At 40.6% G+C, this 14,763-nt stretch overlaps 1 protein-coding gene across 7 annotated transcripts in view; it reads right to left on the bottom strand.

The window, feature by feature from the left end:
* PLCH1 (phospholipase C eta 1) overlaps window positions 1-14,763 on the bottom strand; it is a 268,796-nt gene that overhangs the window by 203,392 nt on the left and 50,641 nt on the right. For all 7 annotated transcript variants that reach the window (XM_073023500.1, XM_073023499.1, XM_008008632.3 and 4 more), the window contains one exon: window positions 10,943-11,061. In XM_073023500.1, the coding sequence (XP_072879601.1) occupies window positions 10,943-11,021 (79 nt within the window). In that variant the 5' untranslated portion in view covers window positions 11,022-11,061. The remainder of the gene's footprint in view (window positions 1-10,942; window positions 11,062-14,763) is intronic.

Genomic DNA, 14,763 nt, shown 5'->3' with positions numbered 1-14,763 from the left:
AACACATTATTGAGATTATAGACTATTTTTTCCATCTTTACTCTTTTCTATGCTTTCCAAATTTTCTACAATGAACCTGTGTTGCTACCATCAGAAAAAATAAAGTGAAAAAATATTTTTAAAGAAAAACAGCAGAGGCCAGGTGTGGTGGCTCACGCCTGTAATCCCAACACTTTGGGAGGCCAAGGAGGGTGGATCACCTGGGGTCATGAGTTTGAGACCAACCTGGTCAATATGGTGAAACCCTGTCTCCACTAAAAATACAAAAATTAGTCAGGCATGGTGGTGTGCACCTGTAATCCCAGCTACTCGGGAGGCTGAGGCAGGGGAATCACTTAAACCCAGGAGGCAGGAGGCAGGGGTTGCAGTGAGCCACGATGGTACCATTGCGCTCCAGCTTGGGCCACAAAAGCGAAACTCTGTCTCAAAAAAAAAAAAAAGAAAAGAAAAGAAAAGAAAAACAGCAACTACAAATTCCCAAGCATAGATGACTCTTCTATATTTTCCTGCTTAATTTATATTCAAATACTGTATTTCTATCCATGTCCTTCTTTTTTAATGCTCCCCCTTCCCTACCCTTCAAGATTCAGTATAAAATAGACTATCATCACAAAAAATAACCATTATCAAATTCATGAATTCAGTAGTTCTGTGGAGAAAATATGTATTGGTCACCCTAAGTCTGGGGTTTTCAACCCACCAAAATCTAATTGGCTGCCCATTAGAATCACATGAAGAGTTCCAACAATTTCCCCATACCCTGGCCATACCCTAGACCAAAAAATCAGAGCTTCTGAGCTGACACCCAGGAAATAGTTTGTTTTTATTTTTGTTTGTGTTTTATCCCCAGGTGATTCCAATGCACAGCCAAGGCTGGGAACCATTGATTTAAAGCATTAATTAGTTACAAGTCTCCACATCTAGAGATGATGAGCTTCTACTTAGCTTAAAACACAATACCATGAAATTCTCACATTGGCACAATTTCAAAGAATGGTCATTTGTAGAAATGCATTGATGTTCAATTTCAAGTTGGCAGGGAGTAAAACTAGGACACTAAATAATAAATGTGCTCCCTGTTCTTCCTTTTAATTGAGCATAAGCCACCATCCTTTACATTTCAATGGGAGAAATTCTAAAAACACTTATATGTCAGTCACATATGCTGACAAACAGGCAAAAACATTTTCACAGATTCTATATTTATCCTACCCAGAGAGGTGTTTACTTCTCAGAGTGATCTTGCTACCTATAAGTCAGGAATGTACTCTCATAATGCCTGAGATTCTTAGAGGAAAGGCCTAGGTGCTGACCATTTTTCTTGTTTGTAAAGCTGAAATAAAAGTGCATCTTCTTAACTTTTAAAGAAGTCCTATACTGTTTGATTATTCTCCTCATGTATCCCTGCCCCAGGCCTCCTTTCCTCCTCTCTTACTGAGAAAACTAGTGCTTTTTTGTTCGTTTGTTTGTTTTGTTTTGTTGTTTTTTGATGCAGGTCTATTCCGTGCTCTCTGCAGTAACAATTACCCCACAGACAACACTTACTTCTGGACTGGAGATTTTCAGACACAAGCAGCAGAGAATTTTAATAGTATGCAAACAACTGCAATTAAACAACTTTACTGATAGTGCTATTTTAAAGACAGAAATCTTCAGTTTCAGAGTCAGGTAAAATACATATCTATGTATAACCAACATGGAACATCTACAATGAACTCTAAAAGCCTTTTGAAATTACTTTAAGAAATTCTTTTAAAGAAATGGCTTTGCTCTTGCCCATTTCAAGGCAGTATGCATTTGTAATATATAATCTTTTCTAAGGCACACTTGGATTCTCAATGGTCTTCTTTTCCTTCTTCATCTCAGCAAGGATGCTGTATATTTTTTTTTCTGGCTTTCCTATGTCAAAATTCTGAGTAAAGGCAAGGAGAGAGAACTGATGCATTTCACAGCACAAAGATTAAACACCAAACTCAACAGAGAGTGCAAAAATAGTGAAACTGCTCTTATCTCCCTTATTATTATTTCCCTTTTTTTTTTTTTTTTTTTTTTGAGACGGAGTCTCGCTCTGTTGCCCAGGCTGGAGTGCAGTGGCGCAATCTTGGCTCACTGTAAGCTCCACCTCCCGGGTTCACGCCATTCTCCTGCCTCAGCCTCCCGAGTAGCTGGGACTATAAGCGCCCACCACCACGCCTTTTTTGTTTGTTTGTTTGTTTGTTTTTAGTACAGACAGTGTTTCACCGCGTTAGCCAGGATGGTCTCGATCTCCTGACCTCGTGATCCGCCCACCTTGGCCTCCCAAAGTGCTGGGATTACAGGCGTGAGCCACCGCGCCCAGCCTTTCTCCCCTATTAAATAAAATACAGAAATTCATTCAGCAATATTTTATTGAGCACCTACTATATGCAATGCATTGCACTGTGTGCTGCAGATATAAGTCCGAACAGTCTCTGATCTCCTAGACCTCAGGTCGGAGAGACAGAAATGAAACTAGTAATCACACAATTAATAGTTTTATTACAGTAATGATAACACAATGAAGCAGCAAAATGAAGCAGCAATGCACAATGACAGGAAATCATAAAGCAGGGTCCGACCTGGTCTGAGAAATCAAAAAAGTCTTCTCTGCTGAGGAGACTTTTACTCTGGGATTGAAAGGATGTGTTCGAAATTGGCTAAGTGAAGAAGCAGTGAGTTATGTGGGCAAGGAATGCAAAGGTCAGTGTTGCTGGGGAGTAGAGAAGGGGAAGGGTGAGATAAGGTTGGCAAGGCAGATGGGTACCAGGGCAGGAAGGAATTCTGCTCCACACATGTTAAGTCTGAGGACCTGAAGAGCATCTGTGGAACCATCAGGTAGGCAGATGGACATCTGAGTATTCAGCATAGAGGGAAGGTCAAAGCCATGAACACACTTTTGGAGTTAGCAAAGACATGGGAACTGAAGCTGTGGGAGTAGGTGAAGCCACTCCACACTAGGCTAGAGGCTTTAAATTAAAAATCTGAATATTCCTTTGAAACCAACAATTTGCACTTGAAATAACCCCAAACATATTTGCTGAAAGGAATGAGCCCTAAGAAAATATAAAACATGTCACAGATCTCTATGGGGATGACTTCATCCACATGGTAAGAAGGAACGAACTGCAGTTTTTCAACTTTCTTTTGATAGATGGGAGACTGGAGGGTTTCATGATTACAAATACAGTCACTAATTATTACTGGATCCAAGAAAAAAAATCTAGATCTTTTGTATAACTAAATTAAACAATTATGTTGCCCTAGAAGAACTCTGAATCTACTCATGGAAAGATTTTTCATCCTCCCATCAATTTCTGTGCATACATTAGAAACAGAGTGGGACAGACAATTGGGAAAATGAGAGAGCAGAGGAAAACTAATTCTAATTATGGAAATGCAGCTTCAAGAACAAAGGCTTAAATTTGTAACACAGGTCTAAGGGGAAATAATTCTCATAAGTAACCACTTAAAACATGAAAAGTCTGCAAATCTGAAGGAAAAAATGACGGTTTACTATACACATTATTTCTTCTTTCTAATTGAGTAATTAGAAAATTACCAATTCCAATTGCCAATTAGAAAATTGGTATTCCCAAGCATACAGGAATAAAACAATCAAGGGTCTTTCTGCCTGGCTGGACTCTCAATGGCCAAAGGTTTAAGAGAGAGTTTGAGAGTCTCATGGAAAAGGCCATCCAAGACGTTAACTTGGCAGCAACAGGCTTGTTTCAGAAAATTGAAAGCTAAAGCTTCGAAGAAAGAACACTGTCATTTCTCATCCACCTGGGCTTCCCATACATCCAGATCTCCAATTTGCCACTTAAAGAGCACCTTTTCATCCCCTTCATCGTTGCAGAACATAAATGACCTTGCATAGAAAGCATGACAGAGAGATCACAGTGGGTTCAGTTACCCAGAAAAATTCCTTCACTGAATTAGATTCCCGATGAGGAATAGAGGTTGATACACCTCAACATGGATTTTTATACATATAGATCATTGCTTGGGTCTGATTAATCCAGCTACATAATGTTTCAAAGAGCAAACAAAATAAAGAACACCAGTAGCTTTAGGGAAATTAAGTCGCCCTAATATAAAATGTTAGTGAACAAGGACGTGCCCAGAGTGGCTCTAGGAGTCCAAGGAGAGCTGTCAGTGGTTGGGGGGGCTGGGATTTCATCCATCAAAATCACATTACCTGAGCCACTGTTAGGTGTATAATATCCTCAATGCCCAGGGTGGCAGAGATGGCACTCTGAGGAGTGAAACTGGAGGAAACACCCCTCACCCCCAGAAACAAGCAGGGGAAGAGCTATGAAAGAATGACTTAGAGATTGCCTAAGTTGGTAACGTATGGGAGCAGCCCCCACAGTGTGAGAAGAGGCTGTCGTCAGTAGGTCTGAGAAGAGCAAGGGGCAACTTCACACCCCGTTCCATCTTTCAAGCCCTTGCAGTCTGTAGAGCTCCACGTGAAGAAATATGGAGAGAAGAGAAAGGGCAGGAGCCAGACAGTTGCCCCAGTGTCCTCAGGGGCACAGGAAGCTGTGCTCTAGCCAGAGGAAATTGACAGCAGAGAAGGCATGAGGCTGAAGCAAGATGGCAGGTCCTCTCTGGAGGGTCCTTGGTAACAGAGGGAGCCAGGATAAAACTGAGAATCTACAGATGATGGAAGCAGAGGGAGTCTGGATCACCTCACTGCTGCTGACATACAACAGGGACATGTGGGACAAAAGGCCCCTGCTCTCTTCCTTGCACCAAAATCTGTGGAACAGGGCCTTGAATTCTCCTTCAAGGGGAAGGAGTATAGCAGAGACAGAGGAACCCCCACCTTCAACCACCAGCCAGGTCAGGGGGTAAGGGGGCTTAATGAATCTGAGATTGAAATTTTAAAATGGAGTGGACACTTAATTGCCAAAATTAGCCAGAAAGTAATAGAATCTACCCAAGATGCTACAATGGGACAAAGTATTTTCTGAAGCATTCACTGAAGCATATATGCTGCACTAAGTTGAAAATGCTCAATAAACCAGTTACAAATAGAATGCTCATCATAAAGAAAGACCAAAAAAAGGAAAGAACTTTAGATTTTAAAATATAAATAAGTAGCATTCACTGAGAGGCTTTCATTGAGAATTTTTATATCTCCAAGACATCAAAGAAGAGCATATGTTCCCATATAGAACAAATATATTTCATACCAGCTCACATTAAAGGTTGTTTCCTTTGTGTTCTAAACTAGACATAAATATCCTCTTTTGTAAGGCCTAAATGGATGGCTGTGATTTCCTTCAGACAGGGGAAGAAGAAAAGGAGATAAATCAATGTGGTCAGTTAACTCATAGCAAATTCTCCAATTAGCCTCTGTTTAAAAGTAGGGTGAGTAGGGGAGGTAGAATATCTCGCATTTCTTAAAATTTTAGCACTTAGAAACTTAGAGGTCATTTTCCCTAAATGCCAGCATTTTGCTGATATGGAAAACTTAGTCCCAAAGAGAACAACTCACCCAGAGTAACTCAGCCAGTGGGAGCTCCTACAAAGTGTCACACCTGGGTCAGGCCATGCCGCCCTCTGTCTAAATCTTCACCACCTGCAAGATGCACCTGAACATCATAGGCCTGAAAGGATACCCGCCCTGATGCTTTCTGCTTCGGTGGCCATCACTGGAAAGTGGAGAGCCTTGTGGGTGGGGCCAATAAAAGAAATCTACTGGGCAACGCTGCTTCCAGAATTCGTTCTATTATAATTTATAAAACTTAAATGATTCAAATATATTTTCTCCCTTAAGGCCTATCTTCTTTTTTTTTTTTTTTTTTAAACTCTTCCTCTTCAATTTGTCTTTGAAATTTCTCCCTGGTCCTCTCTAATAATGTAATGATAATACTTTTAATCTTTTATCTTTTTTTTTTTTTTTTTGAGACAGAGTTTTGCTCTTGTTGCCCAGGTTGGAGTGCAATGGTGCCATCTCAGCTCACTGCAACCTCCACCTCCCAGGTACAAGTGATTCTCCTGCCTCGGCCTCCCAAGTAGCCAGGATTACAGGCACCCACCCCCACGCCCAGCTAATTTTTTGTATTTTTAGTAGAGACAGGGTTTTGCCATGTTGGCCAGGCTGGTCTCGAACTCCTGACCTCAGGTAATCCACCTGCCTTGGCCTCCCAGAGTCCTGGGATTACAGGCGTGAACCACTGCGCCCAGCCTGATACTTTTAATCTTAATGATGTTCATGAAATCTTGACTGTCATTGCATTAATAGGAATTCTATGTGCACAAGTATTTTCTGGACCTAGTAAAGGATGCTTATAAAGTTATGGCTGGAAAAGCTAGGCTTTGGTTCAGTAAAGAAATGCCACTCTAACATAAAATCTAGTGATGCCCCACAAACCGAAAGCAGGCAGGCTGCCAAAGTCTAATAAACTGGCTGAAATCAATTGGAACCCTAATTCACTTTTGCATAATTTCATTCTCCTTGCATATTTACCAGTCAGAATCTGGCATTCTTCTCTTTTCTTCCAGTGCAGATGGAACTCCAGTGAGGGAGAGCTTTTCACTCTTCATTTTTTAATATAATCACATTTGTCCTGAAAGCTTGTGTGTCAGTCCTAGATATTGGTCTCTCCATGGTCAGAAGAAACCTGTGACCATTTACTCTCTCTCTCTCACACACACACACACACACACACACACACCCCACCTCTCTTCCCTAAAGGGAAATGCAACATTTTGCCAGTGCAACACTAACTACAAATTTTACAGTCCAAAAAGAAATCTTATCTTCTCTTCAATGCCATCTTGCCAGCCTTTCATTCTCATACCCTAGGTCTGAAAAACACTTCCATCTATCATACACCTATCTTGATGTTTGACTACACAGAGACCTCACACTTTGCTGCTATAAGGGAACTTTACAATCTGGCACAATCTGCACTTGAAAGACAAGGAAACTGACAGCCCCAGAAGTGACATGAGGCTACACAAGACAGTTGTTAAACTTGGATTAGTACTAGTCTTCAGGATCCCATTTCAGCCTACTTTCCATTACAGACTAGCGGTCAAGTTTCTACCCTCACATCACCAACTAGGTCTGTGGCCAGGAAGGGGAGGCTGGATAAAAAGTAATCATTTAATTAATTAACTAAGTCAATTAGTTTTCTTAAAATGTAGTTCTGAGGCAAAGTAAAAGTATTAACATATATATAGGGCAACTTCTTGAAAAGGCATACTGTATAAATATTTAATAAGAGAATAACCCTTAATTTTATCCCCAGATAGTAAGAGATACTCCTAATTCAGTCCAAAATGTTTCTAGTCTAGATTTGTAATGGTTATTCAGAAATATTCATTTAACAACATGATGGCAACAAAAGTAAATTTTCCTATAAGAAGTTGAGATGATACCCTAATAACTTACAGTAAAGCAATTAATACTTTTTCCAATAGTACAATTACAACTAGCAGTACATGAAAACAAACATCAAGTCACTTATTAAGGAGCTCAAATGTTTGGAAAGGCTTATGTGCATAAGAAATTGCACGTGCATATTAATTGCAATTACACTGATCACTGGTTAAGAATCAAGACTGCATCCCAGGTTGGAAAAAAAAATACTGCAATTCACTGAAAGCAAGAGAAGCAACTGAAGATACAGGCAATTTTCAAATCAGGATAAATCATGAAGGTATAAGCCATTAAGGCAAGGTTCATATGGCACCAAACATTCTTTGATCAAGATTTTTTTCTATTGCAAACATACCAGAAGAATAAAAGTCAAGTAGGGGAAGATCCCGGAGATTAGTTTCTCTAACAGGTGCAAATTCCTTTGGGTTTTTCCTAAAAATCCAGGCAAAAGACAGACAAGAGGGAAATAGAAAAATTCATCATTCCTAACAAGGTTTCGCTCATCATTGGGCATAGAAGTCAATTCAACCAACCAGTTCATTTTCGTTAAGCACTATTTCCCAACCTTTCCAATATTTCATTTCTGCCTCAGAAATGTGAAGATGAAATAGTAAGTAGATAAAAGACCAGACATAAGCGAACTCTTAACAGTAGGTTTAATAGTCTCTTTCTCTTTGGGTTCTGGGATTGTGGGTAGTATTCTAAATTGTTTCCAGTGAGAATATACCACCTCTATAATCAGAAAATGAGGCTATGAATATGCTTTATGAACTGTGAAACTACACAAATGTTGCATTTTTATTTTTGCTGCTATTGACCATTTTAGAGTTCTCATTTTAATGTAGCTCTTTTATCCTGGCAACATTGCTGAAGTCTGTCTGTAGAAAAAGAACCTGGCTGGCATAATTTGCACATCCAAGTATGCTTATTCCAAAAGTCTATTATTCTACACGGGAAATGGTTCTTTCCTGTTTAGGGAAGAAGTTTTGTTTCTTTTTGTTTTGGTTGATTTGGTTATGTAAGGAGCATTATCAACAAAAACAAGGAGAAGCCAAAGTGAATAAGCAAAAGTGTGGTCAGTAAATGTTCAAGAAGCCCAAGAGAAATCTGATATTTCCTACTCAACATGTCCTGTCCCCTTTCTTTTCTCAGAAATGTTCTGAAATCCTCTACAAAGACATTATCACCAGAGCTCCCTTGGTTTAAAATATCCCAAGACTTCTCACAATTCTTCCTTAAGTTAAGTAAGTTCCTATGTTAACAGATTCTTTTTCAGCAGAGATAGAAGAAGAGCAAAAGGCATCTTTATTTCCTGAATTACAACATATCCTGAGGCAAGGAAATCCAAAATGATATTTTACACTATCAGAAATAAAGTTATTGCTGTATTATCAATGAATAGAATCATTGTTCTAATTGGCTTTGATTCTTTTAATCTTGGGAGGATTTAATATCTCTTAAACCCTTTTGAAAGAGTAATTCTTGAATGTAAGAAGTAACCAATTCATATTTTAAGTATTATACTGCCCCCTTGTGTATCTTGTGTTTAGTGAAAAGGGAGCTCAGACAATACAGTAATTATAATTCTCAGAAATACTTCAGTGGAATCTGAGTTTAGAACTTCTATAGAAACAGTCTCAAAAATCATTGAGACCGACATGCTCATTTCACAGAAAAGAGAACTGAGTTCCTGAAAGATTATATAACTTGTCCAAGACCATACACTGCTAGTCAGTAACACAGCAAATACTGTTATATAGAACTTAAGCCTCAGAATGTTAAATTTTTTTATTAAAATGGTGATGGCAGCCTGAAAGAAGAAAAAATAGTGAGGTGTTGGAATTAGGCAGATCAGGATGTGAACTTTAGGTCACCATGTCACAATCTCCAAAAGCTTTAGTTCCCCCATTCATAAAATTGGTTGAATAATAGCTATGGCAAGGTCCTTGAAAGGATCCAGTATGACAATGTTAATGTTCATCAAGCCCTTAGCATAAATATCTGCAATATAGTAATAAACTAATTGGTAATATGACTATAAAAATACATAGAAAAATTTTTAAATGATCATAGTCTTTGAGATCTCTGAATAAAGGCATTCTAAAATAATGAAAATAATAATGAGTTTAAGGCGCTTAAATCTAAACTCTTTAAAAATTGGCACAAAATAAAGCTTGAAAAAAATAAACCTAGTTCTTCTAACTCCCGTGATTCTTCTATGATCATATTTACCCTTTTTTAATACAAATAAATTTGCAACAGAAAAATACATAAATCAAACACTGCATGAGAGATAAAGCAATAAACAGGACCCTTGGCTAAGGCTCAGAGAAAAGCAACGCAAAACCTCAGTGCCACAGTGTCAGGTCGCCATTGCCACGTCTCCTCTGCTAAGGGCATTTCCCCACTGGAATGTCAAGAGAATCAACCTGGAAAGGTGGAGGCAGAAAGTTTCATGCTGACCTTGCTAATACCTAATTAGTTACATCAACTTGGGCAGTTATTTCATCTGTTTCTCTTTCTTCATCTGTAAAATGAAGTCATTCTCTACTTTATAAGGCCTTTTACTGAGGTGGTATAATGAATGTTGAAAAAACACTATAAACACTAAAGTGCTTAATAAAGTAAGGTTAAATGTGTTATCTTAAACTTAGTTTAAAGCAATAATAAACGTTAAGTCTGTCGTCAAATTGGGGAAGACATTAGAACAACCAATCTTAGAAAGGTGAAAGCAGCTTAGATTACAGGATTCTGTTAAAGAGCACTCCACCGCCCCTGAAATCTGTCTCTTCCCTCTACAGTTCCACAGGCCTCTGATGGAGATTACTCCAAAAATTCTGGCACCACATAAGTCTTTGGCTTTTAAACCGGTTTCACCCTAGGGTATCTTGACAGCAGGATTGACAGAGCTTATCCCTGACTGTATACCACAAACAAACAGATACCAGCAGGGTAAAGGCAATTTGTCTTAGTTTGGCATGAAAATGACTCATATTGATTCCTCTCTGATTCACAGCGGCAGTCCTCTACCCTGATAATAATGGTTTAGTGCTGCAAACTGTTCTGTTCTGTTTTTATATGGGACATAATATACAGATAAGTCTTAAAGCCCTAAAGGACAGCAATAAAAGTGGGTGGACTTCTCTTCAATAAGTGTCTAAAGCAGGTGACCACAAGCACCCTCTAACATCTCAGTTTGGAAGTCCACGCTCTGCTAGTAATAAGCATTGACTGGTGATCCAGAAATATTAACTGAACAATATATGGTCCTCGCCCAAAATAATTACAAACATCAGAAAGGGATATCACTGGAGTTGACAGTTACAGTTGTTGAGGTGGGGCCCATTGCTTACAACTGGAGATAGTAAGTGCAATGGGACTTCTTGGGTAATTATTCATAAACAAGTTAACTCAAGCTCTTGGTTCCATCCAACAATTATACCATATTTGCATCTAGAGTGCTAGAATAAAAGGCCTGTCAGAAACAAAATAAAAGATCCAACTATATAAATACAAGAGACAGCTTACCATGAAACACACTGTTGTCCACCAGAAAATGCCTGCGGTACTGCACACAGTTCTTTTTTTCCAAGTTCCAGTAACTCATTGTCAGAAGATTTCTGGCACAGCATCAAAACCAAATTGCCCTGTCAAGGGAAACAGAATGAGACAAAAATGAAGAAAACGGCAGCCGCACGCTCACGCTGGTAGCATAATGCCATCGGTTGCCCAGCATTACAGGGCAACACATACGGCATACAACTTCTCCCCACATGGAGCTGGAATCCCCCAGGCCCTAAGACATTTCCCACAAGTCTTCCCAGGGTCTAGAATGTCATTCAGCATATCAAAACAGTAACTTTTTCAAACCACCTTTCAGGGCTCAATGTTACCTGTCTCCAGGGGAAATAAACCTACCGTCAGGGAGCCGGTTTCAGGACTGGTTTATGTGCTCCCAGCCTCACTCCTAGTAGTCCAAGATCCAAACTAGTCAACACTGGTAACATCTCAGGAAATTTCAGTTGCAGGTGGGGAGGCAACTGACAAGAATGAAGCTATCATTCCCAATTCCTGAATTTTGTGTCAGTACAGCATCCACGTGGCCATGAATGAGCCAAGCACATTAACAATACGTGCCTTCCTCTTTTTGGTTCATTGCTGGTGTCCATTTAGGACCACTAGGGCCTGGATCTGCCCAGGCTGAACTCAGTGGTGTAACTAGAGCTGGGCACAGGCCTCGGCAAGGTAAACTAGCAGTGCCTGCTCCTACATAAGACTTGCTCCATCACAGATACAGGGAAACACAATGCTAGCTAGAGCAACAACTTGAAAAGCAGAGATCTGAGTTGATGAATTAAATTCCTCCAAAAGCTGACGTGCATAACCCTGAACAAGGCCTCCTTTGTTCACAGGATTTGGCTAAAGCAACTTTTCAGAATTCCAACCTCCTTTCTGTTCACAGAATAAAGCCAGGCAAAATCAAGCAAGGCTGGCATGCAGCAAAACCCACAGGTGGGAAGCAATTTGTCGTCTCTCCTACTAAAACAACCTAGAATTTCGTAAATATACCCCAGGATGAAATCAGTCCCTTAGTGAAAAATATATATATATATATATATATATATATAATCAGAGTGTTGTCTATTCATTAATGGAACAATTGGTGAAGGCTCCTGAAGCTTTCGTCAGAGCTTCTCCTTGGCTCCCTATGACCCAACCTTAACCCACCCCATCAGGGATCTTACCTAATTCTCGTCTATCCTGCCTTTTCTCTGGCTCCATGCTGGACTCGCCACTTCTTCTTGCCTCATACCCACCTGGTTAATCTGACTGCTTATCCTACTCTCTCAGGCTGAGGGAGTCTTACTACTGTATGGAACTGACTACAAAATACAACAGAATATAGCTAATGATGAAAGCAACCCAACCTCTGCCCTCTCGCCTGCCAATACTATATACTACAAAGGTCTCTTCTTTAAAAAGTATTTTTAGTTATACAAATAATGCAGTTATATATGTTCATTAATTTTAATAATGTGCATTTGTTTATAGTTAGCAAAATATATTCACATACATGACTCTCATTTGCCCCTTATTAATCTTCTGAGGTGAGTACTGTTTTCTCCTTCTACATTAAAGAAGATGACAAGGTGTTAGAGATTAACTGATTCACCCAACACTGCTAGGAAAAAATAGTAATGAGACTTGAAGTCATATCTTCATATTCCAAAGTCAAGCCATAATAGGAACTAGGACTTTACAAAATGAGGTGGTTTAAAAAATACAATCTGGACTGGGCACGGTGGCTCACTCCTGTAATCCCAGCACTTTGGGAGGCCAAGGAGGGCGGATCACGAGGTCAAGAGATCAAGCCCGGCCTGACCAACACAGTGAAACCCCATCTCTACTAAACATACAAAAATTAGCTCGGCGTGGTGGCACACACCTGTAGTCCCAGCTATTCGGGAGGCTGAGGCAGGAGAATCACTTGAACCCGGGAAGCGGAGGTTGCAGTGAGGTGAGACAGCGCCACTGAACTCCAGCCTGGTGACACAGCAAGACTCCATCTCAAAAAAAAAAAAAAAAAAAAAAAAAAATCTGCTGGCCAGGCGCGGTAGTTCACGCCTGTAATCCCAGCACTTTGGGAGGCCGAGGTGAGTGGATCATGAGGTCAGGAGTTTGAAACCAGCCTGGCCAATTGGTGAAACCCTGTCTCTACTAAAAACACAAAAAATAGGCCAGGAGCGGTGGCTCAAGTCTGTAATCCCAGCACTTTGGGAGGCTGAGACGGGCGGATCATGAGGTCAGGAGATCAAGACCATCCTGGCTAACACGGTGAAACCCCGTCTCTAATAAAAAATACAAAAAACTAGCCAGGCGAGGTGGCGGACGCCTGTAGTCCCAGCTACTCGGGAGGCTGAGGCAGGAGAATGGCGTGAACCCAGAAGGGGGAGTTTGCAGTGAGCTGAGATCCGGCCACTGCACTCCTGCCTGGGCGACAGAGAGAGACTCCATCTCAAAAAAAAAAAAAAAAAAAAATACAAAAAATTAGGCCGGGTACAGTGGCTCACGCCTGTAATCCCAGCACATTGGGAGGCCAAGGCAGGCAGATCACAAAGTCAGGAGTTTGAGACCAGCCTGACCAACATGGTGAAACCCCATCTCTACTGAAAACACAAAAATTAGCTGGGTGTGGTGGCATGTGCCTATAATTCCAGCTACTCAGAAGGCTGGGGCAGGAGAATCACTTGAACCCGGGAGGCAGAGGTTGCAGTGAGCTGAAATTCTGTCACTGCACTCCGGCCTGGGAGACAAAGACTCCATCTCAAAAAAACAAACAAACAACAACAAAAAAAAAATCTGCAAATTATTATACATTCCTCCCCTCAAAAGGTAGAATCTAAATGCACCTTCCCTTGAATATGAGCTGGACTCAGTGACTCGTTTCTCACAATAAAATCAGCTGGGAATTATGCTATGAGTCTTCCAACATGAGGTCATAAAAAGGATACCACTTCTACCTAGTTCCCTATTTCTCAAGATGCTTGCATTGGAACCCAGCTACCACAATATAAGGAAGTCCAGATTTAAGTGTTCTAGCTCACATGCCCAGCTAGCCCCTCATCCAACAGCAGCATCAGCCACAGACATGTGTTATGCTGAATGTTTGTGTCTGCCCCAAATTCATATGGTGAAATCTAATGCTCCCCAATGTGATAGTATTAGGAGGTGGGACCGTGAGTCTCCACCCTTATGATTAGGATTAGTGTCCTTATAAAAGAGACCCTAGAGAGCTAGCTCTACCCTGTCACCATATGGGGACACAGCAAGAAGTCAGCAGTCTGCAACCCAGGAAAGGGCCCTCACCAGACATCAAATCTGCCAACACCTTGATCTGCGACTTCCCAGACTCCAGAATCGTGAGAAATAAATTTGTGTTATTTATAAGCTACCCAGTTTATGGTATTGTTATAGCAGCCCAAAATGAACAAAGACAACATAAGAATAAATGAATCTACAGATGATTCTAACCCCAAGTATTTCAGATGAGGCCACAGATACTGATGAGAAGAAGCAAGACATCCCTCTGTGCCTCATATGTATTTCTGACCTGTAGAAACAGTGAAAGATAAGGCCAGGCGCAGTGGCTCACGCCTGTAATCCCAACACTTTGGGAGGCCAAAGTGGGTGGACTACCTGAGGTCAAGAGTTCGAGACCAGCCTGGCCAATAAGGCAAAACTCCCATCTCTACTAAAGATACAAAAATTAGCCAGGCGTGGTGTCACGGCAGGTGCCTGTAATCCAAGCTACTCGGGAGGCTGAGACAGGAGAATCACTTGAACCCAGG

The sequence above is a fragment of the Chlorocebus sabaeus genome, chromosome 15 (genome assembly GCF_047675955.1).
Source record: "Chlorocebus sabaeus isolate Y175 chromosome 15, mChlSab1.0.hap1, whole genome shotgun sequence".
In the NCBI taxonomy this organism is placed as follows: Eukaryota; Metazoa; Chordata; class Mammalia; order Primates; family Cercopithecidae; genus Chlorocebus; species Chlorocebus sabaeus.
This window is presented reverse-complemented; position numbering and strand designations above follow the sequence as displayed.